Source organism: Polypterus senegalus, chromosome 3 (assembly GCF_016835505.1).
Source record: "Polypterus senegalus isolate Bchr_013 chromosome 3, ASM1683550v1, whole genome shotgun sequence".
Taxonomy (NCBI): domain Eukaryota; kingdom Metazoa; phylum Chordata; class Cladistia; order Polypteriformes; family Polypteridae; genus Polypterus; species Polypterus senegalus.
Genome location: NC_053156.1, coordinates 62,817,870 through 62,833,855, shown reverse-complemented (window position 1 = coordinate 62,833,855; position 15,986 = coordinate 62,817,870). Strand labels below are relative to the sequence as shown.

Genomic DNA, 15,986 nt, shown 5'->3' with positions numbered 1-15,986 from the left:
AAAATGAGGCATACACAGTTTTCTTTTGGTTTATTAATAAAAGTTCTCACTTGTTCTTGCTCATTAATCTTGTTGACTCATTGTGTATGCTCTAAATGTGCCAATGCATTTTAAATTTAATGAAACAAAAAAGTTACTATTGGCATGAAGGTTGCATAATATGTTCCACTGTGGTTTCTATAGACCTGTTCCTCTTTGACCAAAATTCATTTAGTACCATGGATGTCAGACAAGTGCCTGGCTGTTCCAGATAAACATCTATATAACAGACCAACATATCAAAGGCAAAAGGTGACAGAGAGAAAAGTAGTAAGCAAAGTAAAACCAAATGTTAGAAAAGCAGTATGAAAATATGAAAAGCCAATGGACAGGGGTTTGTTTGCAAGTGAGCTGCAGTATGATGAAGGAAAGAAAACTGAATTTGTGAAGCTGACGGCAAAAGAAAGGAAGGATGTTGTAGATGTTATCTGCTTGAATAATGCTGAACGGAATATCTTGTTTGATAGTAAAAGGGTTTAAGGATACCTGAATGAAGAATATATGAATATGAATAACGAATGGCATAATGATGTTCAATGTGAGAGAACAGAAAGAATGAACTGTAAGCATCTGAAAGAGGATGCTTCAAAACTGCGGACAAACATGAAGATAGGAAAAGCAGTGTGCCCTGATGCAGTGGTGTCAAATTCTGAAAACGGCAGAAGGTCACGGTGTTGAATTTTTGACAGACTTGTGCACCAAGATTGTGTGAGAATGAAGGATTCCTGGAAATAATGTGTTCATTCCAGCATACAAAACACAGGGCGATTCATTAGAGTGTAGGTAGCAACAAGTGATTAGACTTGGAATCAGGTGAAAAGTAAAGAAATGTTGTTGGGAAGGGAACAACTGATGTAATCTTCAAGCAAAGAAATATATGCTGCACTATGCATTTGTGAATCTGGGTTTCACATGGCACCATGAGATTTGGTGAGATGTGCTTTAAAATAAATAAAGATCTCAGTCAAAAGACTAGAGATTTAAAATAACCTGTGATGAACAGGCAATACATCTTTCATGAAGGTACTCCTTCATAATTACCAAAGTAATTTTTGTAATTTTTCTATACCAGAATGCTAACTGCTAGCTAATTTTTTATACTTCAAGGATAAATTTGGTAGTTTTTAAGTCAGTTATTTCTTCACAAACATGGCATGTATGCATTTGTCACGCAAACTTGTGTACTACAGTTAAGCCTTTTATAAAAATGTATATAAAAAAAAAAAAAAAAAGCCTGTCCTGGAGTTTCATAATGGAACCTATGGGACACAGGGCACCTCTGGAAAATTAAAGTCTAAACATTTACCGAATATGTCCTCTTTAAGTGGCAAAAATTTCAATATAAGAAAACATGCCTTCCGCGTTTCCAACACAGGTTTGTGAAAACAGTAGAGATCTAGAAATAATAATAACTATCAAATATTCCGGATACTATTTTCTTGAGGTAAGGTTACATTTTCTATTTCCCTGTGTGATGAAAGAGGACTTCCTGGGAAGATTCCTCCCGTAAGTATGGAAATAAATCAAAATAATACCAAGAAAGGAGCACAGTTTCTGTAATTTTGTCTTTTGAGACAAAAATCACACCCCTGGGGGTAAAAGGTTCTTGCAAATGAACACAAGCACTAATATAGTGTACTTAGTTGGTCTTCTTTAAAAATGGCTGAATCTCATAATATTGATTTTTTTGTTCAAAAATTACATATATAAGCTATTTTACAATGTGTGTGTAATCTCAAGACAGACTATTGCTCAACAACTTCCTTAGGTTTATTTTCCAAGTGTCCTGTGCCCCATAACATCCACTATAAAACACAAGGACTGGCTATGTATTTTTTAAGCCTTACAGAAAACGCCTTACTTTAGAACCCAGTTCTGAATGGTAAATTATATATTATACCATATTTGAAAAGAAATAACTTTCAAAAATACATAACTTATCCTTAAATGTTATTTCTCTGGGTTTCAAGAAACATCAATATGTTTTAATACAGAATAAATAACTGAATTAGCTGTATCTTATAAATTTACCATATCTGATTGATATATTTTCCTAGTGACTATTACCTCTGTATTGTTTCAAAAGGTTTTGCAAGTTTGTTGTATACATAATTCAGTGTTAAACATTCACAATAGTGTTCAAGAGAGTGATGCGAGGAAGAAAGAGGATCTGTATAAATTTAAGGTATTTTTTAAAAAGTAATTTGAACTTTCAACTTGTGCAAGGGGAAATTTTATGCTACGAGGATTAGTGAAAGTTAGTCTGCATGTAATTGTGTTTACTATAAGGTCAAAGGAGTCATTAAGTTCCTTCCATGAAACCAATGAAAATGCAGAGTTACATGTGATTTTAAACCAGTTAATCTTGCTAGTCAGAAAAAAAATGGAATCTCATTCCAGTTATGTTAAATTGTGTATGCTAACTAGGATCAGGTACCATCATATAGCTGTCTTCCTTGGAAAAGGGCGCTGGTGTTTTGTTTTCATTTGCACATACTCTAGCTCATTAGCACCAAGATGAGCATTTGCCCTTTCAAAAGTTAATTAACATCTCAGTAAGGTACACCAAAGTTGTTCCCGCTTAAAAGGCTTGGCATAGCATCAGTCTTAAAGCGGGCACATAGAGACTCTATGTAGTCATTAAATATGAAGCAGTAGCTACAAATATATGCTGTCATGAAACAACATATTTTGGTCCTTCATCTCCTTTGATAGCTTGGATTCATTTTCTGCTGCATTTCAACTGCATTAAAACTGTAGATAAGGAAGTTATGGCTTACAATCTGAACAAAGAGGAAAATTACAGAAGCTCCTCATTTGAAATTCAAACATTGTTTTGGATATCTAAAAGAGCATTTACAGTCATGGCTGAAATTATTGGCACACCTGGAATTTTCACCCAAATGTTTTGGTATACACATGTTTATTTCCTTTACGTGCATTGAAACACAAAAAAAAAACAGACAAAAAGCCAAATCTGACATTTCACTCAAAAATCGGGCTGGACAAAATTATTGGCACCCTCAACTTAATATTTGGTTGCACGCCCTTTGGAAAAAATAACTGAAATCAAGCGCTTCCAATAACCATCAACAAGCTTGTTACACATCTCAACTGGAATTTCCAACCACTCTTCTTTTGCAAACTGCTCAAGGTCTCACAGATTTGAAGGGTGCCTTCTCCCAACAGCAATTTTAAGATCTCTACAGTGTTCAATCGGATTTAGATCCGGACTCATTGCTGGCCACTTCAGAACTCTCCAGCACTTTGTCTTCAACCATTTCTGGGTACTTTTAGAGGTATGTTTGGGGTCATTGTCCCCCATGACCTCTGATGCAGACCCAGCTTTCTGACACTGGGCCCTACATTGCGCCCCAATATCTTTTGGTAGTCTTCAGATTTCATGATGCCTTGCACACAGTCAAGGCATCCAGTGTCAGAGGCAGCAAAACATCCCCAAAACATCTTAGAACTTCCACCAAGTTTGACTGTAGGTACTGTGTTCTTTTCTTCGTAGGCCTCATTCCGTTTTCAGTAAACAGCAGAATGATGAGCTTTACCAAAAAAGCTCTACCTTGGTCTCATCTGTCCACAGCACGTTCGCCCAGAAGGATTTTGGCTTCCTCAAGTACATTTTGGCAAACTCCAGTCTGGCTTTATGTTTGTGTCAACAGTGGGGTCCTCCTGGCTCTCCTGCCATAGCGTTTCATTTCGTTCAGATGTCGACGGATAGTTCAAGCTGACACCGTTGCACCCTAAGTCTGCAGAACACCTTGAATATGTTTTGAAGTTGATTGGGTCTGTTTGTCCACCATTCGGACTATCCTTCGTTGCAGTCTTTTATCAATTTTTCTCTTCCGTCCACGTCCAGGGGGATTAGCTACAGTGCCATGTGTTGTGAACTTCTTGATTATGTTGCACGCAGTGGACAAAGGAACATGAAGATCTTTGGAGATGGACTTGTAGCCTTGAGATTGTTGATATTTTTCCACAATTTTTGTTCTCAAGTCCTCAGACAATTCTCTCCTCTTCTTTGTGTGGCACACTCAGACACACAACAGAAAGGTTGAGTCAACTTTTCTCCATTTTAACTGGCTTCAGGTGTGATTGCTATATTTCCAGCACCTGTTCCTTGCCACAGGTGATTTCAAACAAGCATCATATGCTTGAAATAAAACGATTTACCCACAATTTTGAAAAGATGCCAATAATTTTGTCCAGCCTATTTTTGGAGTTGTGTGTGACATGATGTCAGATTTGGCTATTTTTCTATGTTTTTGTGTTGTTCCAATGCACATAAAGGAAATAAACACCTGTATACCAAAACATTAGTAACTGCAACAATTTTCTGGGAGAAATGGTGCATTTTCTGGGAAAATTCCAGGGGTGCCGATAATTTTGGCCATGACTGCATCACTTCACCGCATCCAACCGCCTCCCAGAGGAAAAAATTCAGAAATGTGAAAAGCACCTATTCATCAAATTCTGTCATGGCAGAACAATGCTAATTAACCTACCTGCGTGCCCAAGATAGAGCCTCTTTACGATCTGTCAACATCATCTCATAGTAGTTTGTGAGGTTTTGCTCAATGAAGTGAAAAGTTCGAATGGACACAGTTTCGGATACCAACTCTGGCTTGAAGTGGTGGCATCGGTTAAATGCCATGAAGAAGGATACTGCCCACAGGTAGTAAGTTTCATCATGTTGTTCAGCCCGCTCCCGAATCAGATTGTCCTAAAAGGTTGCAATCAATTAAGCATTTGATAAAAGGAATTTAAATTTGGCCCCGCCAGGGACTACTGAGCAACAATCCTTTTCAAGCAACTTAAACAACTTAGCTGAAGTATGTGCCATCAAGAGACTAGCACTGCATTCTGGGAGCCAGGATTGCCTTTTAATGTTGTGATACTAAATTATATTTGATATAAAGTAACCCACCTTGACTTGATACATAAGACGATTGTAGCAGTTTTCCAGGAAGTCTATGCAAAACTCCTTAAGAAAGATGCGCACATTAAGAGCGGATCGTCGTTTCATTTCAGCATCTCTGGCCATCTGCTGTCTTTTTGGGACTTTGCGAATTTCTTTACCAGTGTCATGGCTGTAATTTTTAAACTATAAAAAGGTACAGAGACCATACATCAAGCATTAATGACAAAGAGAAGCAGCAACTTCCTTCTGTACTGAGCACTACTAAATATTTGCAGTAAACTAATCATTTTCCTTACATAACATTTATTTATATAGCACATTTTCATACAAATGATGTAGCTCAAAATGCTTTATATGATGAAGAAAAAAAGACAAAAATCAGAAAAATGCATGGAGGAAATATTACAACTGTATATAAATCGTGCGGCATAATTGTTACTGAACACTGTTTACGCAGGTTCAAAGCACTTTAAAATTTGACTTCTGTTTATCTTAATTCTCAGCGGTTTATTCAGAGTGAATGCTATGCAAATTCCAAACCCGTCAAGTAATTGTTTGATTTTTTTTTTTTTAAACTACCTTCCTGCAAGTACAGTGTATTATTATTATATTATTATTTCACATTCTATAAATTCTATTCTGCCTTATTTCTCTATACTCAAAAAAAGAAAAACAAAACAAAAAACTCACATTATGCAGTCCTTTGTGGTAGATGATGTCTTTGTCCCCAATAGACTTTAGACCCTGAACAACATAGGAGCCACCAAACCGAGAATGCCTAAATGCAAGAAGTAAAGTTTAAGTTAAATATAGGGGAAAAAAGAATATCAAAAGGATCTCAGAACAGAAGCATGGTTTTTTCAAACCAAAAAGAGCCAGATGAAATGGTTGAAACTTCCAAATGGAAACACACCACGCAAGGTAAATCAAGTAAAGATGAAGGGCCAGACCTAAAACATGCTGAAGTGGCTTTCTCTCTCTCTCTACTGGTCTACAAAAGTCTAGGTTGTACCCAGGAGAATCTGGAAACTTTGACTGAGGATAGGATGGCCGCAGTTGTTATTGCACCTTCTCTAGCAAAAGTTAATCCAGATTAAGCTAGTGAGTGAATAGTACAAAGTTATATAAAGTAAATGATTAAATGTTTATGATGTTCTTTCACATGCCTTCAGGTACCAATATTTTATATAATTGCTATCAAGAAATAGTTTTTGGAAGAGAAAATTTGGAACTGTAAGCCTGCTGACCCATTTATAAAGGACTACTATCAGAGTATTAACTATGTATGGTTTACATAAACTATCTAAAAATAAAAATTACCGTGTTCCTCTTTGCAGTATGCGATTTCTCTTTTCTGCTATCTCCTTCTGTCTCAGGATTTCCAGATCTTGAGTATCCTTTTCCTTTTCCTTAACTGAACGTGCCTGCCCAGCACTAGAAAGCTGCTCTGGAATCTGAAATAAAAACGAAATGAAAAAAGATGGAGTTTCATATTTATTTATTTATTTATTAATTTTATTACAATCAATACATAGCAATCAAGTTTTACAAAAAAAAAAGAATTATGCTAAGAACAGATCGATCCCCACCCTTGAGAGAGAGAGCAAGCCAAACGTGTAAAATTTAAGGCTTTTAAAAATACCTAAATCAACAAATTCTCTGTGCTTTATAAAATCATTTCAAAATATTACTGATTAGATCCTGCCATGTTTTGAAAAAGTCTGCACAGATCCTCTAACTGAGTATTTGATTTTTTCCAATTTTAAATAATATAACACATCAGTTTCCCACTGACTTAAAAGAGGAGAGTTTGGGTTCTTCCAGTTTATCAGAATAAGTCTGCGTGCCAACAGTGTAGTGAATGCAATCACAGTTTGTTTGTCTTTCTCCACTTTAAGACCCTCTGGAAGAACCCCAAACACAGCTGTTAATGGGTTAGGAGGGATTGTGAGTCCAAGACTGTCTGAGAGGTAATTAAAAATTTTTGTCCAGAATAATGTTAATTTGGAGCAGGCCCAGAACATGTGACCTAGTGAGGCTGGGGCTTGGTTGCAACGCTCGCAGGTTGGATCATGCCCTGGAAACATTTTGAGAGTTTTAGTCGAGACAGATGTGCTCGATATATAATTTTGAGTTGTATAATTGTATGCTTGGCGCATATGGAGCTTGAGTGAATTCTCTGCATTGCTACTTTCCACTCCTTTTCTGATATATTAATTGAGAGGTCATTTTCCCAGTGTCCTCTTGGATCTTTGAAAGGAAGGGATTGTAAAAGGATTTTATATATTGTAGAGATGGAGTCTAACTCCTTGAAATTGAGCAATAATTTTTCCAGCGTGGATGAGGGTGCAAGATGAGGAAAATCTGGAAGGTTCTGTTTAACAAAGTTCCTGATTTGAAGATAGTGAAAGAAATTTGTAGCTGGAATGTTAAATTTGGAATGTAATTGTTCATAGGATGCAAAGACGTTGTCTATATAAAGATCTCTAAGCAAGTTAATTCCAAATTTTTCCAGATATTAAAACTGCATATGTTTGTGAGGGTTGAAAGAGGTGGTTCTTTTGCAGGGTGCCACAGAAAGAAGCTTCTCCGTCTTAAAATGCTTTCTACATTGGTTCCAGATTCTAAGTGAGTGGAGCACAATTGGGTTATTAGTGTATTGCCGATAACGTGTGTTTATTGGAGCACAAAGCAAGGAATACAAAGAAGTACTGCAGGATTTTACTTCTATTGCGGTCCATGCCTGTGTATGTTCTTCTATTTGTGTCCAGGTTCTTATCGACTGTATATTTGCCCAGTAATAAAACTGGAAGTTAGGTAGAGCCATGCCGCCTTCTGCCTTTTGTCTTTGTAGGGTCGCTCTTTTGATGCGTGGATGTTTAGAATTCCAAATAAATGAGGTTATTGTTGAATCTAATTGCTTAAAGAACGATTTATTAATGTATATTGGTATGTTTTGAAATAAAAAGGAGCTTAGGAAGAATATTCATCTTAACAGTGTTAATTCTTCCAGCTAGTGTGAGATGAAGGGTTGACCATCTATGCAAGTCTTGTTTAATTTTTTCCATACAGACATAAATTTTGTTGATAAAGAGCTTTATGTTTACTTGTGATGTTTACCCGAGGTATTTAAACTGTTCTGCAATGATAAAAGGAAGGGTGTCTAATCTAATATTATATGCTTGAATTCACCGGAAAGAGTACACTTTTATTCAGATTAATTCTGAGACCAGAGAGCTTTTGAAATTCTGTGAGTGCTGCTAAGACTGCAGGCACAGAATTTTCTGGGTCCGATATATACAGTACCATGTCATCTGCATATAATGAGATTTTCTGTTCCAGTCCTTCTCTGCTAATCCCCTTTATCTGATCAGTATTTCGACAATGTATTGCCAGTGGTTCAATGGCAATTGCAAACAGCAGTGGTGACAAAGGGCATCCTTGTCTTGTGCCACGCTCTAGTTTAAAGTAGTCTGAGCAAATGTTATTGATGCAAACTGAAGCTTCTGGGTTAGTATACAGTAATTTAATCCATGCACAAATGTTGGGCCAAACCCAAACTTCTCCAAAATAGTAAAAGGTATTTCCATTCAATCATGTCGAATGCTTTTTCTGCATCCAATGATAATAATATTTCTGGGGTGTTTGATTTAGTTGGTGAGTATATTACATTAAACAGGCGTCAAGATTTGAAGATAAGTGTCGGCCCCTAATAAATCCAGTTTGGTCTTGTGATATTATTGAGGGAGCACTTTCTCCATCCTTCTAGCTATGATTTTAGAGAGTATTTTAACGTCGTTATTCAGAAGTGAAATTGGTCTGTATGATGCACATTGTAATAAGTCCTTATTTTGTTTTGGAAAGACAGTGATTAGTGCTTGGCGAAAGGTTTGTGGAAGAGATTGGTTATCTCTGGCTTCTGTAAATGTTGCTAATAGGAGGGAGCTAGCTGAGCGGAGAATTTCTTGTAAAACTCTGCAGGGTAGCCATCAGGGCCTGCTGCTTTTCCACCTTGGAGTGACTTTATAGCATCCAGTAATTCTGATAATGACAGAGGTTTATCGAGCTCCTCCACACTAATACCGTCAATTTGTGGTATCTGTAATTTATCCAGAAATGCATTAGATTGTATATTGTCTTCTTTAAACTCAGTAGTATATAGGGATTTATAGTAGTCTCTAAAAGTGTACATTATATTTTTGTGTTCGATGATTTTATCTCCATTCGTGTTAGTAATTACCGAGATTGCGTTGCGCACTTCTTGCTTGTGAATTTGTTGCGCTAAAAGCTTATTAGCTTTCTCCATGTTCATAATAATGATGTCTGGATTTGTAAATTAGTTGTTCGGTTTCTTTAGTTGTCAAGAGGTTTAATTCTGAATGTAGAGCCTGCCTCCTCTTATGTAGAGTCTCGCTTGGTAGTCTGGCATGTTCTTCATCTATTTTAGTAATTTCGCTTTTATCTCTGCTACTTTCTTCGCTCGGATTTATTTCTGTGGGAAAGATATGAGATAATCTGTCCTCTTAAGAAGGCCTTAAGAGTTTCCCAGAGTATTCCTGCAGAGATCTCAGGGGATGTATTTGTCTCTAGAAAGAATTCAATTTGTTTGGATATAAATTCAGTACAATTCTCGTCAGCTAATAGAAGCGGATTGAGACGCCATCTGCGGGTGAGTGTATGGGGCTTAGTAATTTCAGCTCCAAGATCATCGGAGCATGGTCTGAAATAACAATAGCATCGTATTTACAAGATTTAATCTTAGGCAAGAAGTTATTATCTATAAAGAAGTAATCAATCCTTGAGTAGCAATGATGTACTGGTGAGTAGAAAGAATATGTTCTTGAATTTGGGTTTAAAAACCTCCAGGGATCTGATAAGTTGTGATCAGTTATAAACTTTGTAATTATCTTTGCGGTGTTAGTTGCGTTCCCCTGTGGAGGAAGTCTTATCTAAAAGTGGATTTAGAACACAATTAAAGTCCCCAGCCATTATAAGTTTATGAGTGTTCAGATTGGGAATGGATGCAAATAAATTTTGTATAAATTCCTTATCATCAACATTAGGTGCATAAACATTTATCAAAATCATTTTACAGTTAGATAAGTCTCCCATGACCATCACATATCTCCCTTCAGGATCCAATACTACATCTGATGCTACAAATGGTACTGTTCTATGTATGAGAATTCCCACCCCTCTAGTTTTCTTTGTAAAACTAGAATGGAACATTTGGCCAGACCAGTCTTTTTGCAGCCGGAACTGATCCTTACTTAGTAAGTGGGTTTCCTGTAAAAATACTATTTTAGCATTTAGACCTGTTAGGTGAGAAAGTACTTTCTTTCTCTTTAATTCGTGATTCAGGCCTTTAACATTCCAGCTTACGAAGTTAACTGTCCCATCATGGAGACACTGATTCTGAGTTTTTGGTGTCATATTATAGTCTTAACTGGAAGTGAAATAGTTTAGGTCTTAATTTCCTATTCCCCCAAGAGTTGTTGCCATGCAGCTTATTATTACGTTGATAGTTATAATTATAAAGATTGAGATGATAGATTAGATATAGATCAAGCCTGCTCTCTTTCTCTTCCCCTTAACCCCCACCCTCCCTTTTTGCCTCCCCAGGTGAGGCTAAAACCCACTTCATGCAGTCCCAGTCCTCTGACATACCCAGAGACAGAGCACGCCCAAAGCACATCAAGCCCCCATGCAGTGGCGCTTTAAGGTTAAAAGATAGAGATATCTGTTACCAATATAGTCTTTAAAAGAGGAAAAAGAAAGAAAAGAATTTTGCACTTAATATATATATATATATATATATATATATATATATATATATATATACATACATACATACAATCTTCATCAATTTTAGTGCAAAGATGGAGTTTCAAAAAAGTTCAAACGCCCCGGACAAAAGTATGTAGCCAAGAAGTGGCACTTCCCCATTTACCTGATCCCTGAACATCAATGAGATGATCTCCAGTACATGCATACTCCACTGTTGCTCACTTGGGCAGCTTCCCAGAAATTTAATGAGGTCATCCATTCCACTAATATGAATAGCCCACAACAGCTTGTCATGGACACTGGCATCATCATCTACACTCTAGTCGGGAGAGATATGATATATGATTGGCAAAGTGATCTTTAATTGTAGACACATAACATGAGAATATCGTAACATTTGCTCTTCTGTCATTTAAATTTAGCTAGCCTGAGGTAGTAACTCCATTTACATTTTCATATCCATTTTACCGTCTCATTCACAATCACCAGCAAAACAAAGACGTTCACAAACCAACCTCCAACTGATAAACCATCATATAATTTTTAAACATTTTTTATGTGTGAAACATACATATAGTATGCTGCTTAGAGCCTCTTACCTGGAAATGGTAGCACCTGCCATTCTTGTTATATAGAGTACTAGCAAAATACCCGCGCTTCGCAGCGGAGAAGTAGTGTGTTAAAGAAGTAATGAAAAAGAAAACATCTTGAAAATAACGTAACATGATCGTTAATGTAATTGTTTTGTCACTGTTATGAGAGTTGCTGGCATATATATATATATATATCTCTTCTTCTCAGGATGAAATCCTTGGACCCATTGTCAGACCCTATGCTGGTACAGTGGCTCCTGGTGCACGACAATTCCTGGCCTCATGTGGTGAGAGTATGCAGGCAGCTCCTGGAGGATGAAGGAATTGATACCATTGACTGGCCACCACACTTTCCTGACCTAAATCTAATAGAACACCTCTGGGACATTATGTTTTGGTCCATCCAATGCCACCAGGTTGCACCTCAGACTGTCCAGGAGCTCAGTGATGCCCTGGTACAGATCTGGGAGGAGATCCCCCACAACACCATCTGTCATCTCATTAGAAGCATGCACCGACGTTGTCAGGCATGTATACAAGAACACAGGGGCCATACAAAGTGCTGCGTACAATTTTGAGTTGCTGCAATTAAATTTTGGCAAAAAGGACTAGCCTGCCACATAATTTTTTCACTCTGATTTTTGGGGCATCTGAATTCAGGGCTCTGTAGGTTGATCATTTTCATTTCCATCAAACGATGTGGCATCCTTTTGTTCCTAACACATTACCCAGTCTATATCAGTATAGATATCCAGGAGGATTTCTTTTTCCCCATTGAGATCTGATGTGTTTTCAAAGTGTTCCTTTAATTTTTTTGAGCAGTTTATATATACACACATACATACTGTACACACATACACACACATCTATATCTATATATATATACACACACATACACACACATTATATCTATATCTATATATAGCAAAATACCCACGCTTGCAGCGGCGAAGTACTGCCTTAAAATTTTTATTAAGAAGAAAATTAAACCTTTTTAAACTGAGGGAAAATATACCAATAATTATTTGTTAAAGATCTCTTTGTATACCACATTGTGAGTTCGGCCCTCCGGTTGTAATATGACCAAGCTGTGCGCTGAGCTTACTCTTAAGCATGCAACGTACAGTTGGCCATGTGAACAGTAATCTTGTTTCAAATCTCAGAGCTTGGATTGCTGCTGTCCTAATCGGTTTGAGTTTCATGGTTTGTTTCAATTACGACAGTATTTGTAGGACTTGGGTTGAAGTGACATTCGGCATCTGTCAAGCGTTTTAAGTATACAAGCAGTTTCATCGATAACAGTAAGTGACATTTCTTTGATCGATGGTGATCACCTCGATAGACATGTTAATGCGGGTATGGTTGGAATGAAAAAGGAAATGGGTATCTGAACAATGTACTGTAAGTCTAAAACACCTACACAATAACTATAATCGTAATAAATGAACAATAAAACAGCGGAGAAGCCGTGGATTAAATAAAAAGGCTGTAGTTATCAGCAGGGAGACGTGAATCTTGTGGCGAAGCATAGAAGGGAATGTAGAGACTGGAGCGACGGACGGCCTTATATAGGAAAGCAGCCAACAACGTGGGAGGCATTGGGATGAAGGACCCAACGGCGCCTCACACAGTGACCGAGCTGCAGGCTATGGACGTATATATGTACGTAAGTAGGATTCAGTTAGCGTTGGGAACCCGCGTACCAAATTTCTTGAAGATGGGCCCATAAGTAACAAAGACTGTTGAAAAGTTCAATATGGCGGCCGACAGTGGCATCATACCACCAAAATAAGTACCAAATTTCAGCCTTCTACCTACATGGGAAGTTGGAGAATTAGTGACGTTGGAAAATTCAATATGGCGGCTGACAGTGGCGTCATACCACTGAAAAAAGTACGTACATTGGTTTCGGTTAGCGCAGGGAAGCCGCCTACCAAATTTCGTGAAGATGGGGCCATAAATAAGAAACTTCAACATGGCAAACGTTGTCAACCGTTATGACCGTTACGTGTAGAATTTCGAAATGAAACCGCTTAATTTTTGTAAGTAAGCTGTAAGGAATAAGCCTGCCAAATTTCAGCCTTCTACCTACACGGGAAGTTGGAGAATTAGTGATGAGTCAATCAGTCAGTCAGTCATCAGGGCTTTCCCTTTTATTAGTATAGATATATACCTGTTAAAGTCATGCTGAAATGGTTTATGGAAGTAAAGGTAAATGTAGAGCAATATTTTAACATTGCTTCAGAGCATACAATCACAGGTAAGCAAAAAACTCATGATAACAATTCTCTGTAAATTCTGGGCCAGAAAACTAGAAAACCAATAAAGTAAGAACAGTATTCAGCAACTACAGCCATTTGAAAATTATACTACAGCACCACTTTGTTTACAGTGGGGCCATGAATTATGCATATATAACCCTCTGAAGGCACAATGTCAATAATCTTGCAAGCATTTTAACAACTTGTCTTGAAATGTTGCTGTCTGAAATGGGACTCTCATCTATGTTTAGCGCACTAGTAGCAACAAATAATGATTTTCAATGCCAGAAACAAACCTCAGTGTTGAAGATGCAGATCAGCTCATCAGCAATTTTTAACCACAACAGACAGATCTACTATCAAACAGCATCAATAAAATCTTTCAGTTCAGTATTTTCATACAGCATTGCCATAACTGATGAAATTCAATCCATGATAAGTTGAAATACCTGCATTACACAGCGCTAAAAAAAAGTATTTGCCGGTCTGCTTTTTTTATTGTGTGTAAGAAGATTTTCCACTAATGTCTAATTTCAGATAAAATGAATTTGGAGTAGGCAAAAATGCCCACTTGTGTTGCCCATTTCAATGATTTACTAAAAGAAGTTAAACAATTTCAAATAGTTTATGTGAGAAAATAGTATTTAATAAGTGGTTATATACTACACCTTTATGAACTTACTTTATTGCCCGGCAACATATTAGTAGTTGATAGGAATTTCCTTTGGTGTTACATCCATAGGTGACAAACTTAAATACAACAAACAGCACAATATACATTGTATGACATTGTAACATTATATACTATGCAGTATAATGATTGGGAATATTAATATACAGTAATCCCTCGCTACTTCGCAGTTCACTTTTCGTGGATTTACGACTTTGCAGGTTTTTAAATATAGTAGTAGTATTTCCTAGTCTAACAACAAAACAAGTTCGGTGACTAAGTGCATTGTAACACGGGCTGTGATTGGTACATGGGAGGGAGATGACAAATAACAGCTTCCCGCTTTCTAATCAGGCCCGTGACTGGTGCTTTGACCAATGCCCATATCCCACAGCATCTCCACTTGTCTCTCTGTCGCGGCCATTTCGCTTCAAGCTTTCTCGCGGAGCGGTTTACTTTACACTGTACTGTGTGTGATTTTTTTGTGGTTTCTTCGATCGGTCCAATATTGCAACAAGGTTGGCGACATAATGACCGCCTACAACGTCATCGGCTGCGCAGTAAAAGTCATCATCACCTTCATCGTCATCATTTTTACTGCACAGCATATTCATCACGTCATATATAGCTACATGTACTTCGCTATACAGTAACTGTAAACTTACCTACTAATTTAATATTGCTTAACAGTTGTCCCTGTTATTAATAGAGTAATGGGTGGTTTGTAAACAGTACAGTAAGGGTTTAAAAATGTCCAAATACACGTTAAATAATTAAATAAATATGGTGTCCCTACTTCGCGGAAATTCAGTTATTGCGGCCGGCCTTGGAACCTATCTCCCGCGATAAACGACGGATTACTGCATTACACAAAACATAATATGCAAAACAATATGACAATGTTTAATTACACTAATTCCAAGTATTAAATAGAGTAGTCTTCATAAAATAAGCATAATTTAAGTTGGATATTAGTGATTTGAGAGTCAGTGATATAATCACAGACTGCATTTAAGCAGTGTACTTGTTACATCAGTAGAAAAGGAAGTATTTGTGTCTACTGGTTCTTGCTTTTAATGTATGGTAACATTTCTGTGATGGTAGTAACTATAAGAGATGGTGGCCTATGAGATGGTTGCTGATTATATTTTTTGAACAATTATGTATTCAGGTCTTCAATAGAGGGCAGACTCAGACTTACAATGCTTTTTGAACGACATGCTGAAGTTTACACTTTGAGCAAGAACTTCATTGCCATGCCAAACAGTTACTGAGAAAGTGAGTATACTTTCAATGACGGGTCTATAAAACAAAACCAGCAATGATTGGAGCAGGATACATTTTTCAGTTGTTCAGAGAAATTTAAACTAACTATTTACAGTAGTTACTTGTCTCTCACACAAATGTGAGCATTTTGGGTTACTCCTCCTTGCTGACTTACTTCAATTCATTGTCATTTTGGTGTTTTTGAGTGGGAATGGCCTTTTTCATGTCTTGCCACTATTATCTTAGTGGGTTCTCTGAAGACCTGATGTTCTTTTTTATAAAAACATGACAATAATAATAATAATAATAATAACAACAACAAAAGGTTTTTACGTTGGAGTGAAACATATTTTAGAACAACACAGAAAAAGGTGTATGATTCAACGCTACTGACTACTTTAGCTGTGAGGGCTAAACATTTGATTGATGGAGAGGTT

General features: G+C 37.1%; 1 protein-coding gene across 2 annotated transcripts in view; it reads right to left on the bottom strand.

Moving 5' to 3' along the window:
• Positions 1-15,986, bottom strand: part of timeless (timeless circadian clock) — a 56,562-nt gene that overhangs the window by 25,156 nt on the left and 15,420 nt on the right. For both annotated transcript variants that reach the window (XM_039747322.1, XM_039747323.1), the window contains exons 7-11: positions 10,923-11,078; positions 6,293-6,426; positions 5,663-5,750; positions 4,979-5,155; positions 4,557-4,774 (exon numbers count right to left, since the gene is read on the bottom strand). In XM_039747322.1, the coding sequence (XP_039603256.1) occupies positions 4,557-4,774; positions 4,979-5,155; positions 5,663-5,750; positions 6,293-6,426; positions 10,923-11,078 (773 nt within the window). The remainder of the gene's footprint in view (positions 1-4,556; positions 4,775-4,978; positions 5,156-5,662; positions 5,751-6,292; positions 6,427-10,922; positions 11,079-15,986) is intronic.